At 44.7% G+C, this 17,452-nt stretch overlaps 1 protein-coding gene across 2 annotated transcripts in view; it reads left to right on the forward strand.

Moving 5' to 3' along the window:
* The window catches only part of LOC140191953 (sonic hedgehog protein-like), a 174,992-nt gene that overhangs the window by 133,148 nt on the left and 24,392 nt on the right, over positions 1-17,452 (forward strand). For both annotated transcript variants that reach the window (XM_072249877.1, XM_072249876.1), the window contains exon 2: positions 1,584-1,845. In XM_072249877.1, coding sequence (XP_072105978.1) covers positions 1,584-1,845 — 262 coding nt within the window. The remainder of the gene's footprint in view (positions 1-1,583; positions 1,846-17,452) is intronic.

Consider the following 17,452-nt stretch of genomic DNA (forward strand, 5'->3'; position numbering starts at 1 on the left):
GATTTATATAAGGTATGTGTCCTTGATTTAGGAGCATTTTCATTACCAGTAGTGCTTAATAGCAATAAACTAATTGAAATGCCAAGCAATTGAAATCCCAGTGGAGTGGAGAGCAATCTTTGTTGACATGTTTGCTCAGCTGTGTCAACAAAGATCCAATCCATTTGACTCACAGCTGCTTAAATGAGTTTGGAAAGTGAATGGGGTAGAGAGAATGGAGAGGGGTGGCATATGGGGTAAGAGATGGGGAATTGAGTGGAAAAGATAGATAGCAAGAGCTGGGAGTGAGAGATGTCTATCTTTCACTTGGTGAGTATCCACAGTGGGTACGTTATGATTAATACATTATGTACTTTATTATCTTTAAGATTTATTTGTTAATATTTTATTATTTCAGCTACTTCAATTGATTTATTTTTATGTGCTTATGTGTTTTTGACTGAAATTTTTGAGCTCTGGAACACAACCAGAGTTTTTAGGTTGAAATTAATGGCAATGAACTCTTGATTTACAAATATTCACTAATAACACTTTCCTGCAATGTAATCCCTTCAGAAATCAAGTGATATCTCTATTCCAAAATATGGGAATGTACTTGGCATAATATGCATGTCATAGTCTACAACTAAAATTCTGATTTGCTACCCAAGCTGAGCATTCAGCTAGCTGCATGTCATTCTCATACCTCTCTGTGCCATAACTTTCTTAAGCCTGCATATGACATTTGCCAGCCTGTAGATGGTTTCAATGACCTCTTTCACAGAGGAAGGAAAATGGGACTTTTCTTGAATATATTACTGAGTTTAATATGGTTACCTTAGATCAGTTGATGATAAAATATATTAGCCTAAGATCATTTGCTGGAACACACATCCCCATATGAGACAGGTTTAATGACAGTGCCACCTTTCAGTAATGAGCAGATATTTTATCAAGCAACCAGAAACAAAAATGTTATTTTGAGAGCATTCAAATCTGACGAATTCAACCTAATTACATGCCTTAAGGTAGATAGACTTTTGACAACATGGCAGATACCATCTTGTATCTGGTATTGACTGCTTTTGGCTCATCCGCAGCCCAAAGGTAATTAGGCCCATATGGTAGTCTTGCATCCTATATCTTCCATTTTTTCTTCCTCTGAGTTCCTTCTTCAAAGTTCTGTCCACAAATACAGTGTCCAAAGTTACTGATAAAGCCCACTGAAGTGGTAATACTTCACATGTAGGCTCAGACAATGAGTATTGTAGGGTTATCCATTCTAGGACATCACAGTTGAGCCTTTGAACCCCAGCAGTAGTTGTAGGAGAGACCACACGTGGTGCCTGTGTGAGCACAATAGCTGATATCTGGCTGTGTTTTGAATATGTGAGTTTGCAAATCTATATTTCAAACTAGGAAAACAATTAGAGATTACCTGTTGCAAAGTGATAGCTCAGCGAGAATCTCGTGCCTTTTTCTTTATTTGGACACTGAGAGCTTTGAAATAACTCATATGAGGGTGGCAAGACTTAAACTTTACCACTTTGTTCTGCAATGCCAAGCAGATAATAACAAGCATATGTATTTCTGTTGAATTTCAGCGCTGTAAGGATAAAGTGAATTCATTAGCAATCTCCGTGATGAACCAGTGGCCAGGGCTGAAGCTCCGCGTGACAGAGGGCTGGGACGAGGATGGACATCATTCAAAGGAGTCCTTACATTATGAGGGTCGAGCAGTAGACATCACCACTTCTGACAGAGATCGCACAAAGTATGGTATGCTGGCCCGCTTGGCAGTGGAGGCAGGATTTGACTGGGTTTATTATGAGTCAAAAGCTCACATTCACTGTTCAGTGAAATCAGGTAAGAGTCAGAGTTTTATCTGGGTTTCAAAAGGATTCAGATGTGGAACACTTAAAAGTGTTCTTTATACAAGTCTATCAGATGAAATCTCTACCATCAGACAAATTTCAACAAAGAATAATTGAGCTATTGAGCTCCCCCCTGCTTAGCAGATTGTGTGTGAAGTGCTATTTTATAACATGGACAATTGTCAATTAAGTAAGGTTCTAGAGACTGCTGGAATACGTGAAACAACATCCATGGAGGATAAAAATCAGAAAACTCGGGTCTGTTCTTGCTCCCAAGGTTTCCACTTGTCTGGTTATGTCTAATTCTGAAAAACACAGAAAGACATATCCCTCCATAATGAAGGAGACAGGAATAGTCATTGAGTTACTCTGAATTTCCACGGCAAGATCCTGAGCACTGAACTCAGTCATTTTGTAAATTAACCAATAATTTCTAAATAGTTATACAATCAGAAACAGGTTTAATATCACCAACATATTTGTGAAATTTGTTGTTTTGTGGCTGCAGTACAATGCAATATATAATAAACCTATAAATTACAATAAATATATATTTAAAAATTAAATAAGTTGTGCGCAAAAGAGAGAAAAAAGAGGTAGTGTTTATGGGTTCATTGTCCATTAAGAAATCGGATGGCAGAGGGGAAGAAGCTGTTCCTGAATCATTGAGTGTGTGTCTTCAGGCTCCTGTACCTCCTCTCTGATAGTAGCAATGGGAATAAGGCATGCCCTGGGTGATGGGGATCCTTAATGATGGATGCTGCCTTTTTGAGGCATTATCTTTTGAAGATGTCCTCAAGGCTGGGGAGGCTTGTACCCATGATGGAGCTGGCTGAGTGTACAACTTTCTGCAGCTTTTTCTGACATTGTGTAGTGGTCCCTCTTTAGTCATAGTCCTACTTTATTAATCCCTGGGGAAATTGGTTTTTGTCACAGTTGCTCCACAAATAATAAATAGTAATAGAACCATAAATAGTTACATAGTAATATGTAAATTATGCCAGGAAATAAGTCCAGGACCAGCCTATTGGCTCAGGGTGTCTGACCCTCCAAGGGAGGAGTTGTAAAGTTTGGTGGCCACAGGCAGGAATGACTTCCTATGACGCTCTGTGTTGCATCTCGGTGGAATGAGTCTCTGGCTGAATGTACTCCTGTGCCCACCCAGTACATTACGTAGTGGATGGGAGACATTGTCCAAGATGGCATGCAACTTAGACAGCATCCTCTTTTCAGACACCACCGTCAGAGAGTCCAGTTCCATCCCCACAACATCACTGGCCTTACGAATGAGTTTGTTGATTCTGTTGGTGTCTGCTACCCTCAGCCTGCTGCCCCAGCACACAACAGCAAACATGATCACACTGGCCACCACAGACTCGTAGAACATCCTCAGCATCGTCCAGCAGATGTTAAAGGACCTTAGTCTCCTCAGGAAATAGAGACTGCTCTGACCCTTCTTGTAGACAGCCTCAGTGTTCTTTGACCAGTCCAGTTTATTGTCAATTCGTATCCCCAGGTATTTGTAATCCTCCACCATGTCCACACTGACCCCCTGGATGGAAATAGGGGTCTCCGATACCTTAGCTCTCCTCAGGTCTACCACCAGCTCCTTAGTGTTTTTCACATTAAGCTGCAGATAATTCTGCTCACACCATGTGACAAAGTTTCCTACCGTAGCCCTGTACTCAGCCTCATCTCCCTTGCTGATGCATCCAACTATGGCAGAGTCATCCGAAAACTTCTGAAGATGACAAGACTCTGTGCAGTAGTTGAAGTCCGAGGTGTAAATGGTGAAGAGAAAGGGAGACAAGACAGTCCCCTGTGGAGCCCCAGTGCTGCTGATCACTCTGTCGGACACACAGTGTTGCAAGCACACGTACTGTGGTCTGCCAGTCAGGTAATCAAGAATCCATGATACCAGGAAAGCATCCACCTGCATCGTTGTCAGCTTCTCCTCCAGCAGAGCAGGGAGGATGGTGTTGAACGCACTGGAGAAATCAAAAAACATGACCCTCACAGTGCTCGCTGGTTTGTCCAGGTGGGCGTAGACACGGTTCAGCAGGTAGACGATGGCATCCTCAACTCCTAGTCGGGGCTGGTAGGCGAACTGGAGGGGATCTAAGTGTGGCCTGACCATAGGACGGAGCAGCTCCAGAACAAGTCTCTCCAGGGTCTTCATGATGTGGAAGGTCAATGCCACCGGTCTGTAGTCATTGAGGCCGCTGGGGCGCGGTGTCTTCGGCACAGGGACGAGGCAGGACGTCTTCCACAGTACAGGAACCCTCCGGAGCCTCAGGCTCAGGCTGAATACATGGCAAAGTACTCCACATAGCTGAGGGGCACAGGCTTTGAGCACCCTGGTACTGACACCATCCGGTCCTGCAGCCTTGCTTGGGTTAAGACGTTTCAGCTGTCTTCTCACCTGTTCAGCTGTGAAGCCCACCGTGGTGGTTTCGTGTGGGGAAGGGGTATAGTCATGAGAGCAGGGTGGGGGACTGTGAGGAGGGTAGGAGGGGAGAGTGGAATATGTGTTGGTTGGGGGCTGACAACAGATGGCTCATGTGGGGGATGGGCAGGGGCCACAATGTCAAATCTGTTAAAGAACAGGTTAAGTTCGTTGGCCCTGTCCACACTGCCTTCCGCTCCTCTGTTGCTAGTTTGCCGGAACCCAGTGATGGTCCTCATCCCCCTCCAGACCTCTCTCATGTTGTTCTGCTGGAGTTTCCACTCAAGCTTCCTCCTGTGCCTGCCTTTAGCCTCCCTGATCCTGGCTTTCAGGTCCCTCTGTATTGCCCTCAGCTCCTCCCTATTTCCATCTCTAAACGCCCTCTTTTTAGCGTTCAGGATGTCCTTAATGTCCTTTGTTACCCATGGCTTGTTATTTGAATAACAAGGACAGTTCTTGTCAGAACATTGCAGTCCACACAGAAGTTGATGTAATAAGTGATGCACTCTGTGAGCCCATCAATATCCTCTCCATGTGGCTAACAGAGTGCCTGCCAGTCTGTCACCTCAAAACAACCCTGGAGCGCCTCATAAGCCTCCTCCATTTTCTCACTGTCCTCGAGGTTGCAGGTTTACTCTTCACCAGAGGCACGTGGCAGGGTTTTAGATGCACCAGGTTGTGATCTGACCTTCCCAATGGGGGGAGGGGAGAGGAGCTGTATGCATCCTTAACGTTGGCGTACATCAAATCCAGAGTCCTCTCCCCTCTGGTTGTACAGCTCACATACTGCGTGAAGTTGGGCAGTGTTCTAGCCATAGTAACCTGGTTGAAGTCACCCGAGATGGTAATGAGGGCACTCGGGTGCTGGGTTTGTAGTCTGGCTATGACGGTGTAAATGCTGTTACACGCCGATGTCGGGTTGGCAGAGGGAGGGATGTACACAACAACCACAACTGAATGCAAGATTTCCCTTGGCAAATAATATGGCCGGAGTCCAACAGCAAAAAGTTCAATATCTGGGCTACAGACATGTTCCTTGATCGTAATATGCTCAGGATTGCACCATCTGTTATTTACCAGAACCGCAAGCCCCCCTCCTTTGCGCTTACCGCTGTCAGTGCCATTCCGGTCAGCTCGAACAGTCTGGAAGCCCTCTATGGAAACACTTTGATCGGGTATGTCCTCGTGCAGCCACGTCTCAGTGAAGCACATGACGCTGCTCTCCCGAAATGTTCTCTGACTCCTGACAAGCCCAGTCAGTTTGTCCATTTTATTCCCCAGCGATCTCACATTTCCCATGGTGAGAGAGGGGAGACACGGCTTATAACTTCCCTTCTCCAAAAGCCTCTGTTGTCTCGACCCGGTCCTCTTCCCTCGCCTTTTTGATCCCCCTCTGCATCGTCTGTGTGTTTTCCTCCAGATTTCAGCCGGGATGTCCACTGCTCTGTTCACTAAGCCGGCGGGCATGAGCGTAATCAATTGGTCCCTGGAATACACAATGCAGCCATCCTGCTGCCCCGCTAACAAGACGTGTCCGAATGTAACTATTTCCAGCGCTAAAAAAACAAGTAAAACTCTCTCCACCAGCATGTTAGAGAGGGTGCAGCTTCAACGTGTTACTGTGAGGAAAAAAAAAAAAACTAAAATAACTAAGTTCAAAGTTTAAAAGTAAGAAATTACGGAACTACTGTAACCGGCTGCATCACGACCGGCGCATGCGCACAGACGGTAGTGCAACAGTTAGAATGTTTTCCGTGGTACATCTATAGAAATTTGTGAGTGTCTTTGGTGACATAACAGTCTCCTCACACTTCTAATGAAATATAGCCGCTGTCATGCCTAATTGTAATTTCATCAATATGTTGGGCCCAGGATAGATCTTCAGAGATGTTGACACCCAGGAACTTGAAACTGTTCACCCTTTCCACTGCTGATCCCTCGATGAGGACTGGTGTGTGTTCCCTTTCCTGAAAACCATAGTCAATTCCTTGGTCTCATTGATGTTATTGTTATGACACCACTCAACCAGATGAGATATCTCGCTCCTATATGCTTCCTCATCACCATCTGAAATTCTGCTAACAACAGTTGTGTCGCGGCAAACTTAGTGATTTTGAGCTGTGCCTAGCCACACAGTCATGGGTGTAGCGAGAGTAGAGCAGTGGGCTAAACACGTATCCTTGAGGTGTGCCTCTATTGATTGTCAGTGAGGTGGAGGTGTTATTTCCAATCCGCACAGACTGTGGTCTCCCGATGAGGAAGTCAAGGATCCAGTTGCAGAGGGAGATGCAGAGGCCTAGGTATTGGAACTTGTTGATTAGAACTGAGTATGATTGTGTTGATATATTGTGGTAATCTATTGGATGCATGCATTTTTTTTTGTGGATTCTGTATCTCATTAGCTGTAACGTAATTGGTAGAACTCTCACCTCAGAGTTAAGGTAACAATTATGCATTGTACTTCAGAGATTCAAGTACTTAATCTAGAATGATACCTAACCTATAAGGAAGAGTTGGTCTGCCAATCTCTTTCAAATGAGACTTCAAACCAAAGTCCTATCTGCACTTTCAGATGGACATAAAAGTTCTTAGCACCATTTTTCCACTTTTTCTGGTGAATATTTTTATCCCTCAGCCAACATTAATGAAATCATTGTCTGATATGTCTCATTGCTTTAAGTGGCATTTTGCTTGTGCGCAGGTTGACTGGCCATTCCTACAATCAAAAAAGGTATGACACTTGAACCCTTGGCTATGTTTACTTTGAGACATTCTGAGGCCCTGAAAGGCACGATATAAGTGAATGTTTTTTTTTGCTTCATGGTCTAAGGATTTGGAACACGCATTGACTGCATCCAGAAGGGTGGATAGGCATTTTGTTTTTCAGTCACTAGGTGGTACTCAAGGGCAGCTTAGCTTTGAGCCATTTACATAAGAGCATTGCTGAGACTGGCAATTCCATAGATCTGAGAACTTGTACCAGTTGACCAACACACCACCGCAAAATGTGTTGGTGCTTTAACAGGTTGCTACACTATGGCAAATTTTATTTAGCTGGCAGTTACAGGTTCTATGTACACAGACTACTTGATTGAAAAGCTGCATGGCAACAATCATCTAAATGCAAAACGCAGATTTGTTGTTTCTTGACAATATCTCTGAACGTGCAGTTAAATGTAATGGTTTACTTACCAGGAATCATTACATTTCTCTGAAGCTTTGACATTTTAAATATCAAATTTAGTGTGCATTAATTTACTTTGTGTTTTATCCTATTTATGTGTGTTTTTTAAAAAAAACTTTTATTCTTATCTTGCTCTAGATCACATTTGGTTGAATCTAGAGTCACTCCATTTCAGTACAATGGTGAATTGATAAACATCCAGCAGTTTGTATTCTCCTGAGTTCCAGAAGGCACCAAATTAAACTGCCAGCTCTCACTTAATGTGTAGTAAATTTGCCTCTTAGTCAGAAGGCTCAAGATTCTACTGCAGAAAAATGAGGATAAAATCATCCCAGTGCTGAGGGAACCCTGCACAATCAGTTGAGACATTAGGCAGACTCCCCATCAACCCCATGATAGTGGGAAGGAGGGAGAGTGGGGAGTGGGGTGGCCGCATAAGACCTAGGCATTCACTACAGAGCTTTTATCAGTAGTTACCCCTTTAACAATGGCATTAAAGCAGATTACCTGGTGTTTATGCTATTGCTGTTTGAGAGCTTCCTGTTTGCAAATTAGTTACTGTGTTTGTTACATTATAATAATTGCAAATCAAAAGTACTACCTTGCATTTAAAGCACTTTGGGACGACTGATCAGGAAATGCCGTATTTTATTTATTTATTTAGCGACACAACGCGGAATAGGCCTTCCAGCCCTTTGAGCTACATTGCTCCAGCAATCCCATAACCCCGATTAACCCTAACCTCATCACGGGACAATTTATAGTGACCAATTAACCTGCCCGGTATGTCTTTCGGCTGTGGGAGGAAACTGGTGACCCGGTGAAATCCCACGCATTCCGTAGGGAGAATGTACAGAGACTCCTTACAAAACAGCACTGCAAATGAACTCCGAACTCTCCAAGCTGTAATAGTGTCACGCTAACCACTACACCACCGTGGCATAAAATGAATAAAAGCCCTTGTTCAAGAAAGTTGAAATGGGAGAAATCATTCTGGTGCACTAGTGTGCTCTTCTCAGTTTAAGGAACACTGTTGATTATTAACTTGGAATTCATATATTATGATTGGCTTGAGTTCATAATATTTTGAGAAATTGTATATGAAGAGGATTTTTCCTATTTGTTCATAACCATGAGATGTAATTGGAAGTTAAATTTAATTTGACAATTAATGTTCCCCATAAGACACAAGAGCATAATCTGGCCATTCGGCCTGTCAAATCTGCCCTGCCATTCCGTCATGGGAGATTTATTTTCCCTCTCAACCCCAATCTTCTGCCTTCTCCCTATAATCTCTTTCGCCCTTACTAATCAAGAATCTGTGAACCTCCGCTTTATATAACCAACGACTTGGCCTCCACAACTGTCTATGGCAAAGGGTGCTACAGATTCACCACCCTACTTCTGTAAGGCTAAAGTAATTCTTACTCATCTTTCCTAAAGGGAAGCCCTTCTTTGAGGCAGTGCCCTTTGGTCCTGGACTCTCCCATTATCAGAAATATCCTCTCCATGTCCACTCTATCTAGACCTTTCAGTAAGTTTCAATGAGATCCCCCTATTCTTCTAATTCCAAACAGTACTGGCCTAGAGCCATCAAATACTCTCATATATTAACCCTGTCATTTTCAGGACCATTCTCATAAACCTCATTTGGACACTCTCCAATGCCGGCACAGCCTTTATTAGACAAAGGGCCTAAAACTGCTCACAATGCTCCAAATGCAGTCTGACCAGTGCCTTATAAATAATCCTCAGCATTACATCCTTGCCTTCATATTCCAGTCATCTTGAAATGAATGCTAACGTTGTGTAAATAGTCTACATCATTATTATTAGTGGAGACACAAGAGACTGGGGCAACCAACAACTGCTGGATGAGATCAGTGAATTGAGCATTTGTTGATGGATGGGGTAGGTGGTTGCAATGAGGTGGGGTGGAGGTATTGTGATGTTTTGGATTGAAACCCTGACCCAAGACATCAACAATCCCTTTCCCCCACAGATACTGCTCAACCCGCTGAGTTCTTCCAGCACACTGTTTGTTGCTTGCAGTGGAATATTAATGCTGTTCTCAGCACCCTGAAACAGGGAGGGGGGGGGGGAGAAAAGCCTCAGAAACAAAGGAACCCATTTCTACTAAAATGTGCCCTCTGCTGAAAGATACACACATTCATGTGGGTATTGCGTAAGCAGAGAATTCCACTTTCAGTCTTTGACTTGAATGTGCTGGTCGAGGTATTTATTCATTATTGTCAGATATACAAAATAGAAAACCTTTTTTTCATATGCCATTCAGACAAATTGTTCAGTATATCGGTACATGAAAGTGGTGAAAAGGGAAACAGAATGCAGAATGTTACAGTTCCAGAGAAAGTGGGGTTTGGGTAGACAAATAAAATGCAAGGGTCACAATGAGATTGAGAGATCTTTTAGTGTATGAGAGGTCTGGAAACAGCAGGATAGATTCTGTCCTTGAACCTGGTGGTACGTGCTCTTAAACTTTTGTATATTCTGCCCAACAGGAGGGGCAGGGGAAGGAAAACAGTGAATGACCATGGTGGGAGGGGTCCTTGATTACCTTGGCTATTTTCCCAAAGCAGTGGGAAGTGTAAATGGAGGGGAGGCTGGTTTATGTGATGAACTGGGCTCGTTCATAATTACCTTCAGTTTCTTAGGTCATGAAAAGAGCAGTTACCAAACCAGACTGTGGTTCATCCAGATAGGATACTTTCTACAGTACAACTGTAAAAATTGGTGAGGGTCATCAGCGATATTCTGAATTTCCTCAGGCTTCTGGGGAAGTAGAGGCTTTTGTGTGCTTTCATGGCCATATCATCCACATGGAAATGTGTTAACAATGGCTATGTAAATGAGGTGCTGGATAACAGCCAATGTTTATAATTTAACAATGATTTGCTAATCTTCCACTGAAGTTAGATCGAAGAGATTGGGGGAAAATCTCTGTATCTTTGCCTATGAGTGTTGAACTAACAAAAAAAAACTGCTGTAATGAATGCCACTTATCACTGATTCTTCAAAATGAAGTTAAGTCACAATGGACCAGAAGAATGGAGAACAAGATCATGTCCTTGTGTTCCACTTAGTTTTTGAGAGCAGGGCCTATAAACTCCTGTGCCCATTCCACAAAAAAAGTGTGTATTTCAAAATGAACTTAACCCAGAGTAAAGTAATATTGCACTCATTTCTGGGATTCTAAGAAAAGACTGGTACATTTTCAGTTATTAATGGAATCAGACACGAGGGGTTTTAAAGAACATACGAAATAGAAATGGGAGCAGGAGTCGGCCATTTGGCCCGTCAAACCTGCTCCGCCATTCAATAAGATCATGGCTGATCTGGCCACGGACTCATCTCCACCTACCTGCCTTTTCCCACAACCCTTAATTCCCCTAGTATGCAGAAATCTATCCAACCTTGTCTTAAATGTATTTACTGAGGTAGCCTCCACTGCTTCATTGGGCAGAGAAGTCCACAGATTCACCACTCTCTGGGAAAATCAGTTCCTCCTCAACCTCATCCTAAATTTACTCCCCAAATCTTGACGCTATGTCCCCTAGTTCTAGTCTCATCTACCAGTGGAAACAACTTTCCTGCCTCTATCTTATCTATCCTTTTCATAATTTTTATGTCCTCTCATTTCCTCTGAATTCCAGTGAGTACAGTCCCAGGTGACTCAATCTCTCCTCATAGTCTAACCCCCTTATCTCTGGAATCAATCTGGTGAACCTCCTCTGCACCGCCTCCAAAGCCAGTATATCCTTCCTCAAGTATGGAGACCAGAACTGCACACAGTACTCCAGGTGCAGCCTCACCAGTACCCTGTATAGTTGCAGCATGACCTCCCTGCTCTTGAATTCAATCCCTCTAGCAATGAAGGCCAACAGTCCATTTGCCTTCTTGATAGCCTGCTGCACCTGCAAACCAACCTTTTGTGATTCATGCACAAGCACTCCCAAGTCCCTCTGCACAGCAGCATGCTGCAATTTCTTTATTATTTAAATAATAATTTGTTCTTTCATTTTTCCTTCAAGCCGAAAAGTAATGCTGAGGTAGAATATCATCTATGATTTTTTTGAATGATGGAACAAGCATGAGGGACTAAAGAGCCTACTCCTGGTTCTATTTGTGTCCTTTTCCCACTCCACCTCACCCCCAACATTCAACAAAATAGTTATTCAAGATTCACAATTTTTTATTTAATTTTTTATGCGTTTCTACAATATAGCTACAGGAAAAAAAAACCATCAACAAAATGGAGATTTATAGAGTGCAAAACAAAGAAGTCCAAAATATAATTCATAACAATAAAAAAAACACCCAAAATAAAATCGTGTAAGATTAGTATCCACCCCAACCTCCCACTGAAAAAAAACCCAGGCCAACCATTTCTGTGTATAAAAGAAAAAAAATTAATCGGAGCATTCAACCCCACAGAGCTGTCAATATATAAGAATAAAGAAAATATAATGCTGACTACCAAAACTATAATGTAATTCACAACAAAAAACCATAAAATTTACAGGGGAAAAAAAAGATGAAAGTAAGGGATTGTAGCATACAAAAAAAAGGATAAACTTAACTTAAAGAGGAGTTATGAAAGTATTCAAGAACAGGTCCCCACACCTTATGAAACTTTATGTCCGAATTAAGAAGTGAATAATGAATCTTTTCAAGGTCTAAACAGGCCATAATATCACTGAGCCATTGAGCGTAAGTGGGTGGGGCAGCATCTTTCCACCTAGGAAGAACCAACTGTCTAGCCAAGAGAGAGGCAAAAGATAATGTTTGACTTTTAGTCGGACTCAAGTGCATGTCTACTTCACCCAAGGTGCCGAAGAGAACAATCAGAGGGTTAGGTTCTAAATGGCAATTAAGAATATGAGATTTTTTTATTTCAAAATATACTTTATTCAAAAATAAAATTATATACAATAAACCATTCAATAACTTTTCATCCTTTACATATGTTTCCATTATACTCAGTACATATCCGTATTTATAGCCACCCACGTGGCACTCCAGTAGTTCAGCTTACCATATCAGTGTTGAGGGGTATACTCCCCGCCCACCGACCCCTCCCACTCCCGCGGGTGAAGAAACCTATACTGTGGTCCTTCCCCACTGGGCCCTTGCGGTGGCTGCACTGAGTTTCAGTGCGTCCCTCAGCACGTACTCCTGCAGCCGAGAATGTGCCAGTCGGCAGCATTCTCCCACGGACATCTCCATGTGCTGGTAGATCATCAAGTTTCGGGCCGACCAAAGAACGTCTTTCACCGAGTTGATGATCTGCCAACAGCACCGGATGTTGGTCTCCGTGTGCGTCCCCGGGAACAGCCCGTAGATCAGACAGTCCTCTGTTACGCAGCTGCTGGGGATGAAACGTAACACTAGCCCGTCCATCCTCCTCCACACCCTCTCTGCGAACTGACAGTGTGCAAAGAGGTGGGTCACAGACTCCTCCTCACTGCAGTCCTCCCGTGGGCAGCAGGGTGTGGAGACGACATTCCGGGCGTACAGGAGGGATCTGACTGGGAGGGCCCCTCTCACCGCCAGCCAGGCGAGGTCTTGGTGCCTGTTGGTGAGATCTGGCGATGAGGCATTTTGCCAGATGAACTGGACAGTCTGCTCAGGGAACCACCCCACTGTGTCCATCACGTCCTTCTCCTGCAGTGCCTGCAGGACATTACGTGCCAACCACTGCCTGATGGCCCTGTGGTCGAAGGTGTTCTTCTGGAAGAACATTTCTACGAAGGACAGGTATGGCGGCAACGACCAGCTGACTGGGTCGTTGCGCGGGAGTGGGGCCAGACCCATCCTTCGTAGCCAGGGCGACAGGTAGAACCTGGGCACATAGTGGTACTTGGTGCCCACATACCTGGGCTCTACACACAACCTGATGCAGCCACATACGAAGCTGGCCATCAGGGTGAGGGCGACATTGGGGACGTTTTTGCCCCCGTTGTCCAGGGACTTGTGCATGACGGTCCGTCTCACCCGCTCCATCTTGGATCCCCAGACGAATCTGAAGACAGCTCGGGTGATTTCCGAGCTGTAGGAGCGGGGGACGGGCCACACCTGCGCCAAGTACAGTAGCCCTGAGAGCACCTCACACCTGATGACCAGGTACTTGCCCGTTATCGACAGGGAGCGCGCTCCCCACAGTCCCAGTTTCTGTTTCACCTTGGCAGTTCGCTCCCACCAGTTCTTGTTGCACGCCTCGGCCCCTCCGAACCAGATCCCCAACACCTTCACGTGATCAGACCTGATGGTGAAGGGGACACTGGATCGGTTGGGCCAGTTGCCGAAGAGCATAGCTTCACTCTTCGTGCGGTTGAGCCTGGCCCCCGACGCTAGCGCAAACTGCTCGCAGATGCCAATCAGCCTGCGAACTGACCTCGGATCAGAGCAGAAGACGGTGACGTCGTCCATGTACAGGGAGGTTTTCACTTGGGTCCCTCCACTGCCTGGCAGCGTCACCCCTCTTATGCCCTCATCCCTCCTGATGGCTTCCGCAAAGGGTTCTATGCAGCAGACAAACAAGACAGGGGAGAGGGGACAGCCCTGCCTGACTCCAGACCTGATGGGGAAGCTGTCTGTTTCCCACCCGTTGACCTGGACTGCACTACAGATGTCTGTGTAGAGCAGTCTGATCCAATTCCAGATTCCCTCCCCAAATCCCATTTTGGAGAGCACGTCCGCCATGTACGTGTGTGATATCCTGTCGAAGGCTTTCTCCTGGTCCAAGCTGACCAGGCAGGTGTTCACCCCACTGTCCTGCACGTAAGCGATGGTGTCCCTCAGCAGCGCGAGTCTGTCCGAGACCTTCCTGCCCGGTACAGCACAGGTTTGGTCCGGGTGGATGACCTGTCCCAGAGCAGACTTGACCCTGTAGGCAATAGCCTTGGACAGTATCTTGTAGTCCACATTCAGGAGAGAGATGGGTCTCCAATTTCTAATGTCCTCCCTTTCCCCCTTCTGCTTGTAGATGAGGGTGATGATGCCCCTCCTCATGGACCCTGACATACTGCCGGCCAGAAGCATAGCGTTGTACACTTCCAGCAGGTCTGGGCCCATCCAGTTCCACAGAGCCGAGTACAACTCAGCCGGTAAGCCATCGCTTCCAGGAGTCTTACTGGACTCAAAGGAACGGATGGAACCTGTCAGCTCGTCCAGGGTCAGTGGCTGATCCAGACTCTCCCGCTTGCCGTCGTCTAAGATCTGCGTGATAGACGACAGGAAGTTGCGGGAGGCTGTGGATTCTGTGGCCTTTTCGTCGTACAGACTGACATAGAAGGACTTGCAGATCCTCAGTATGTCGGTCTGCGAGGACGCGACTGAGCCGTCCTCTTCCTTAAGGTTGTGGATCACAGAGCTCCCACTGTGCACCTTTTGGAATAAGAAGCGTGAGCACGTCTCGTCCTGCTCCACGGTTTGGACCCTTGATCGGAAGATGATCTTGGAGGATTCGGCGGCGAGGTGCTGGGCTTGCCGGCCCTTCAGTCTCGCAATTCCTCCCTGACACCCACCCCCTTCGACTGCAGAAGGAGAAGTTGCTGCAACTCTGTCTGGAGTTTACGCAGTTCCCTCTGCTCCTGCCTTGCTTTCTGGATACCCTTTGCAGATGAAGGACCCCTCGATGTTCTCCTTGGTGGCTTCCCACCAGTGAACCGGGGAGTCAAAGAAGGCTTTCAAGGTTCTCCAACCTGTGTACTCCCTCTCTAGTTCCTCGATGTTCTCTGGGGTCAGCAGCTTTACGTTCAGCTTCCATGTCCCCCTGCCTGCCTTCCGGTCCTCCCATAAGTGACAGGTGGCTCTCAGAAGGCAGTGGTCAGAGAAGAACACCGGCGTGACGTCAGTGGATCTGTCCATGAGGGACTCTGAAAGGAAGAGGAAGTCGATCCGGCAGCGGGCTGAGCTAGGGTTGAAAAAACTTCTAGTCTAGAGATATTCTGGAGAGGACAGGCCCAGTACATATGGATAAGAGAAGCATCAGCCCCTTTACACTGATCACAAACGGGACTAATGTCAGGGTAAAACTGCGATAATTTAGTTTTAGAAATATGAGCCCTGTGTACAACCTTAAACTGCAAAAGGCAGTGGCGAGCACAGTTGAGTTAACTGACTTAAGAGTTAAATCCCAAACCTCGTCAGATAAGGAGATATTTAGATCATGTTCCCAGGCAGTTCTAATTTTATCGAAGGGGGCACTGTCACAATTTTTGAAATACAGTTTTCTCTATTCCAGTGGTCTCAACAAAAATTCTGTCCTTGGCTGATATGAGAATTGTGTTCTTACTGACAGCCACTGACCATGTTGCTGGCAGTCTTATTAAATCCAAGGAGTTGTCAAAGACTGTGTCTTCTTATCTTGGGGTGGTTTTGGGATAGTGAATAAATTAAAAATATAAACAAAGAGAAAGAATTCCAACCCATCTCAAAATAACTGAGACATCACATTCCTTGTGCAATATCACTCAACTATCTTATTATGTGCCTTTGGTTTGATAAGATGAGATGGGCAGGAGGAGACAAGATACCGTGAAACGAGATGTGACTCATTCCATTTGGTCAGGTTCTCAGCGGAAAATTAGATGGCTTAGATAGAGTCACCTTTAAAGAGTGGGGTGTGGGGGGGGGGTGTGAAAACAAGAAGTAGTAGCCTAACTAAAGATGGCAATGAAGGAAAGATTATTATACTGTATGTCCTTTTTATGGCTCTTGCATGATGCAAGTTGTGAGGAAAGTCATGCCATACTCAAAATGTCAAAATTCTTAATTTAGCAATTTGTGCAATAATATGGAAAGTTTAAGATGAGTTTCTTGTTCCCACAACCAATGTTTTCCTTGCTGAAATAAAAACCTCCCAGACATTTGTTGATGGGAGAAGGAGTAGGTTTACACACCAATTCAGGAAAATGTATGAGAAGGAACATTTGTAACTTTCCTTCTGTATAGCAAGACAATTCCTGGATGCTTTCTTTGGCAGATCTGTTGCTGTTTTCATTAGATATATGCAACATTTAAAAACCGCAAATTCTGCAGTCCAGCCCAGTTAAGAGAGTAACTTGTCCTTTTTAGGTAACTGAGGTGTTTTAATATTAGTGGATTGGTAAATTATTGTAGCAAATTATTTATGATTCTAAAAAAGAAGTCAGATGATAGTATATGTTGTTTGAATTCAACTGATAAAGCTGCTGGTGTTGGAGACTGCACACGGCCCACCCAGGAATGAGAACTAAGGCAGGTTGGCGCTATTGTATGTTTCTTGTGGCTTTATGAAGAATAGGAAGTATTGTGACTGAAAGGGGGGTGGGCAGCCGTTTTCTATTCATGTGCTAAAACTCCTTTAATTTCCTGACCTCTAGGAAGTGCATGTGAACTGTGTTGACCCTCCCTCCTTTTGGGAAAACACCTTAACTCTACTTTTTGCCTCCTGCAGCAGTAACCATATTAAGGCAAAATACTTAATAACAGGCACTAACTAGCATCCTTCATTTCCTCGGCACAGTGTGTGTGATGCTATGACTGAAAAATTCTTTCAATGATGCTTTCCTCCCATCTTTATTAAAGACTCATACACATGATGAGCTATAGGAACAGCTATGGTCATTTCTTTAAATGAGATCAGGGTTAGTAACTGTGTGCAGGTTATTCAGTGACTATAGTCTGTTTTGTGAATTAAACCTGCAAACTTGTGTTTTTTGACTTGGTTCTACTGTAATGTCTTGCCAATTGAGCCATTACTATCTTGGCCCAGTGGAGCTCTGCTTCATACTAAGCTGTGCCTCATACAGGTGCAATGCATGAGTTGTGTCTGCCACTTGTACAGGTAAACCCACCGTAACTAACTAGTACATTCACTTGCCCGAAACGTCGACTGTACCTCTTCCAATAGATGCTGCCTGGCCTGCTGTGTTCATCAGCAACTTTGATGTGTGTTGCTAGTGC

Source organism: Mobula birostris, chromosome X (genome assembly GCF_030028105.1).
Source record: "Mobula birostris isolate sMobBir1 chromosome X, sMobBir1.hap1, whole genome shotgun sequence".
Lineage (NCBI taxonomy): Eukaryota > Metazoa > Chordata > Chondrichthyes > Myliobatiformes > Myliobatidae > Mobula > Mobula birostris.